This window comes from Lotus japonicus, unplaced genomic scaffold, assembly GCF_012489685.1.
Source record: "Lotus japonicus ecotype B-129 unplaced genomic scaffold, LjGifu_v1.2 AP026984.1".
In the NCBI taxonomy this organism is placed as follows: Eukaryota; Viridiplantae; Streptophyta; class Magnoliopsida; order Fabales; family Fabaceae; genus Lotus; species Lotus japonicus.
Window position 1 is genome coordinate 15590 of NW_026645413.1, and position 4603 is coordinate 20192.

The 4603-nt window shown below is 37.3% G+C and overlaps 1 protein-coding gene across 1 annotated transcript; it reads left to right on the forward strand.

Moving 5' to 3' along the window:
• Window positions 1-921: 921 nt before the first annotated feature.
• On the forward strand, window positions 922-3913 carry LOC130727306 (glycosyltransferase BC10-like). The gene is made up of 2 exons (XM_057578413.1): window positions 922-1931; window positions 3077-3913. The coding sequence occupies exons 1-2, from the start codon at window positions 1284-1286 to the stop codon at window positions 3716-3718; spliced, it is 1290 nt and encodes a 429-aa protein (XP_057434396.1). The 5' UTR covers window positions 922-1283; the 3' UTR covers window positions 3719-3913.
• The last annotated feature ends 690 nt before the right edge of the window (window positions 3914-4603 follow it).

The window sequence follows — 4603 nt, forward strand, 5'->3', positions numbered from 1 at the left end:
TTTAATGTCTGTGCACTTTGTTCACACAGTCACCCAATTGAATTCCGCCACATTAACAAATATATTCTTGTTTTAATTAAAATTTAAGATTAAAGTTATTATTCAACCTACGTGGCATGTTGTGATTGGTTGTCAGTGTAAAACTGTTTTACACCGACAATTTATATTCATTAAACTCTTTTTTTTACCAAGTAAAAAAGCCCCCAAAATTAAAATTAATAAGATATTATCTTAAATCAACCATGTCTCAACAAAGATTAAATGAATTAAAGAAATATTTTTTTAGAAAAAAATCTCATTTTAAAGTTCGCTTTAGGCCTCATTTGGTGTTGGGCCGACTCTCAGATAAGTTGAAGACTTCAAAGAAGCACGTTAGTTATCTAGCGAAGAAGTGGTGGAGGTTCCTAAAAAACTTGGATTTGCTTGTGAGTAAACTTCTTAAAGCTATCTATTATTCTCATGGTACTTTGGTGGCTCCTTTTCTTTCTATCTCTCTCTTCATTCCACCTCTAAGAGAGGTGTGAATGAAACATTATTCGCTTATTGGGATGTCTCTTATTAATATTTGGGAGGACTCATAGTTGCCCATCGATAGTGGGATGCAGGAAACTAGGGGTGCCAAGATCAAAGAAGGGGCCATGGACAAATAATATAACATGCCTGCTAAAATTTGTACAGCTCACATACATAAATATGTAGAAAAACAAAATTGAAAATCTTGATTACCAAAAAAAAAAACAGAAAAACGTTAGTGGATCAGTTCATTGCTAGAAAATAGGTAAGAACAAAATACTTGGTCAAAAGCTAATAATGCATCTCTTTTTAAACGTGGGTTCATAGCCGTAACTGGATTTACAAGAAAGTAGTTTGGACTTTGGATTTTTTCCAGTTTAGATCATGTAAACCAGTTTTTCTTGACACTCCTACGTGCGAGTGGTGGTGCTAGGATGGGATAAGCACTTTCCCTTTCCAACCGAAAAACAGTAAAAAACAAAAACAGAGAGAGAAGCGACAACAGCAATTGTGATTGTCCTCCACTTTGTCTTCCACACAGCTCCTTTTTCCATACATTGATCGATTTGATTTGAGATATCGATTCATCGTTTCCTCTCCATCCTCCCGATCGATCCATTTCTGTGTGTGTTCTGTGATCGGCCACAACAATTTATTATTCAATTCAATCCTAGTTGTGGTGGTGGTGGGCCCAAGTGACATTCATGGTTCAGTTTGAGTGAAATTATAAAAATACATTGGGGGTAATCGCGGTGGCTGGCGGGTGGTGGATGGCAAGGATGCGAGTTGGAGAGGGAAAGGAAAGGGAGAGGGAAAGGGAAAGGGAAAGAGAAAGGGAAGAAGGAGGAATTGTGAATGTGATTGGAGGAGAAAAAGAAAACCACGTTGGTTTGCTTAGATTGGCACGGATTGTAACATTTCTGGTTGTATTTGCAGCAGGTGTTGTGATTGGTCTAACCACCAGTTCTCACATTAACAACACCCATTTCATTTCACAATACACCTCTGATGTTGGTGTTGGTGTTGGTGTTGTCAACCATGTAAATGTCCTCAATTGCACACCCACCCCCACACCCCCACCAACACCCACACCTTCACCTTCACCCCCTCAACCATCTCCTCTCGACATGCAAACCTTTCTTCATCCCACCACCAACAACCTCAGCCATCCCATGTCCGATGAGGAGCTTTTCTGGAGAGCTTCCTTGGTCCCCAAGAAACCAGCCTACCCTTACATGAGAATACCCAAAGTGGCTTTCATGTTTCTCACCAGGGGTCCCTTGCCCATGTTGCCCCTCTGGGAGAGATTCTTCCACGGCCACACGCCTCTCTTCAACATCTACGTCCATGCACCCCCCACGTACTTTCTCAATGTTTCCACTTCTTCCCCCTTCTATGGACGCAACATCCCAAGTCAGGTACCTACCTATCTCAACCCCTGCTATTGGATGTTCAACAAACAGCTTAATTACTTTACTCACTGAGTGTGTTGTGTTCACCTCTCACTTACTATCACTCAATACATTTCAGTTCATACTTAACATTTGAAAGGTTATGGAAGCTCCTAACTATACTTACAAGTTTCGTGTTCATCGTTATATAGTATTTGAGAAATGCTTGCTAGTTTTGGTAGACTCCTCTGCTAAATCATGTTCAACAAACTCTTGGGTGTCATAATTGTTCCCTAGGGATAGTACTTAAAGTAACATGCTTAAATGCTTAATATTGTTCAACTCCATTATTGATAGCTAGTCTGAAAACCGCTAATAAACTCAGGAACTGAATTGATTAGATCTTACAAGCATACTGTTGATGTTATTGCTTAGCAGGGTCTTCCATGCTTCTGAAACATGCTATACTTGTGTAATTAGGTAAGTGAGAAACCGTGTTTATACTAAATAAATGGCAGTGTTGAGATAAGTAAAAGCTTCAAAAGGAAAGGGACATGGGTTGAAAATGATCATTTTTGGCAGGAGAGAAGAAGAATGGTTAGGTGAAGTGATAGATTCTTAACCAAAAAATGAGGTTATGGCTTCAAATTCATGTTTCTGGCATGAGATGGTGAGATATTGAAATAGGTTCTATGATCTGTAAATTTTAACAATTTGTAGAGGGAAACTATAAAGATTCAGATTTTCTTAATCTTGTGGCAAATGACAATGATAATTCCCTTAAATTATAATCACGTTTTGCATTTAAAAAATGTAAGCAGAGTTGCTCGTCTGACCATGTCTCTATTTTATTTTGTAGTTGATATGATGTGTATGTTTTTTATAATGTGGATGGAGAATACGTCTTCATCTACCCTTTTTTGTATTTCTAGTAACTTAAATGGTAAACTAAGATAGTTGTTATTTGTCAAGGACTGGTACAAATAAAATTTAAAGATGCATATCCTTTCCCTCTATCTTAACAGAGTTTTTGTCATTTACAAAAATGAAGAATATTCCCTCTCTGGTTTTTATGAGTAATTGAGTGTTTCTTTCTTTTTCTCTTTTTTCCTTCTTAATGTAGCCGAATTCTTCTATATTCTTATGAGTAGTGTTTGACATGTCTTCTTCAGGATGTTTCATGGGGAACAGTTACGCTAGCAGATGCTGAGAGGCGGCTTTTAGCCAATGCTCTTCTTGACTTTTCGAATGAGCGGTTTGTTCTCCTTTCAGAGAGTTGCATCCCAGTCTACAACTTCCCTACTGTTTACAGATATCTCATTGATTCTGCACACAGCTTTGTAGAGTCATATGATGACCCTTCCCGTTACGGGCGTGGCCGCTACAGCCGAAGTATGCTTCCTCATATTCAGCTCAAGCACTGGAGGAAAGGGTCTCAGTGGTTTGAACTCAACCGTGCTCTGGCTGTTTATGTAGTCTCTGACACCCAATATTATACCCTCTTCCGTAAATATTGTAAGCCTGCTTGCTACCCGGATGAACACTACATTCCAACCTTCCTAAATATGTTTCATGGTTCACTTAATTCAAACAGGTCAGTGACATGGGTTGACTGGACAATGCTTGGTCCTCATCCAGCAACCTATGGAAGAGCCAATATAACTATTGGTTTTCTACAGGCTATAAGGAACAATGGATCCCTTTGTCGATACAATTCAGAGATGACATCTATTTGTTTCCTCTTTGCTCGCAAGTTTGATCAGAGTGCTCTGGAGCCCTTGCTTAACCTTTCTTTACAAGTGATGAAATTTTGATTAGTTTTTAGTGTACAAGAGATGGGATAACTTCATTTTTCGGTCCCTAGATTTTGGTAGACAATTTAACTAATTCAATACTAAATCCTTTTGCATTGGTATAGCTGTACATGCATTGTTAGAGAATTTTGTGTTCTCTGTTAGAGAACAACATTTGGTTGCAGAAACTGCATTTTATTCCTTCGAAGAAGAAATATACGGTTTAGATAAGTGAAAATTTGTTTAGGTTTCAGCTAGTTAACTACTTCTACCCTGAGGTGTCTCAAACTAGGGGTGACATGTGGCTTTCTTTCATACTCAAATTATGAAGTTAACTTTCTTTATGCCTGGAAATACGAGACAAAATATGCTCATTGACGTGAAATTTCCCCTTTAGTGTCTGAAAATACATGTGTTTGTAGGGGTGCAAATGCAATTCAAAAATGTTGTTAATCATTCTAAGGTTCAACCTTAGGTTTTTCTCTTATCTCGTTAAAGTTCACGGAAAAAACAAGTTCACATTCGAGTGTACACATGTGCACCATACTTTTTATCATACGGGCTAAAAAGAATGTTCAAACTATAAAGTGTGTGTTTGGATTTCAGTTTGCAAAACAGAGTTTGGGTGAATGTGGGTTTGCAAAACAGAGTTTGGGTCAAAGTGAGTTGATTGTAATGTGATTTATGTTTGGATACTTTTATTCTGAAACAGAATTTGATATCATGAATCATGTTTGGATAATATTAATGAAAAACACTTTTAAGTTGATTAATTACTAAAAAGGGTATGAGTTTTATTCTAAATCAGAGTTTCATTCATGATTTTTTAACTACATTTTATTATTTTAAGCAAAAATATTTTTTAAAAGGAAATCAAAAAATGCAAATAGTTGAAATTTGTAAAGT

Bases quoted from the DNA above. Each gene is read 5' to 3' on its own strand.
- LOC130727306 (XM_057578413.1), top strand. From the start codon at position 1,284: ATGGCAAGGATGCGAGTTGGAGAGGGAAAGGAAAGGGAGAGGGAAAGG. The intron at 1,932-3,076 runs GTACCTACCTAT...TGTCTTCTTCAG, and splicing joins GACGCAACATCCCAAGTCAG to GATGTTTCATGGGGAACAGT.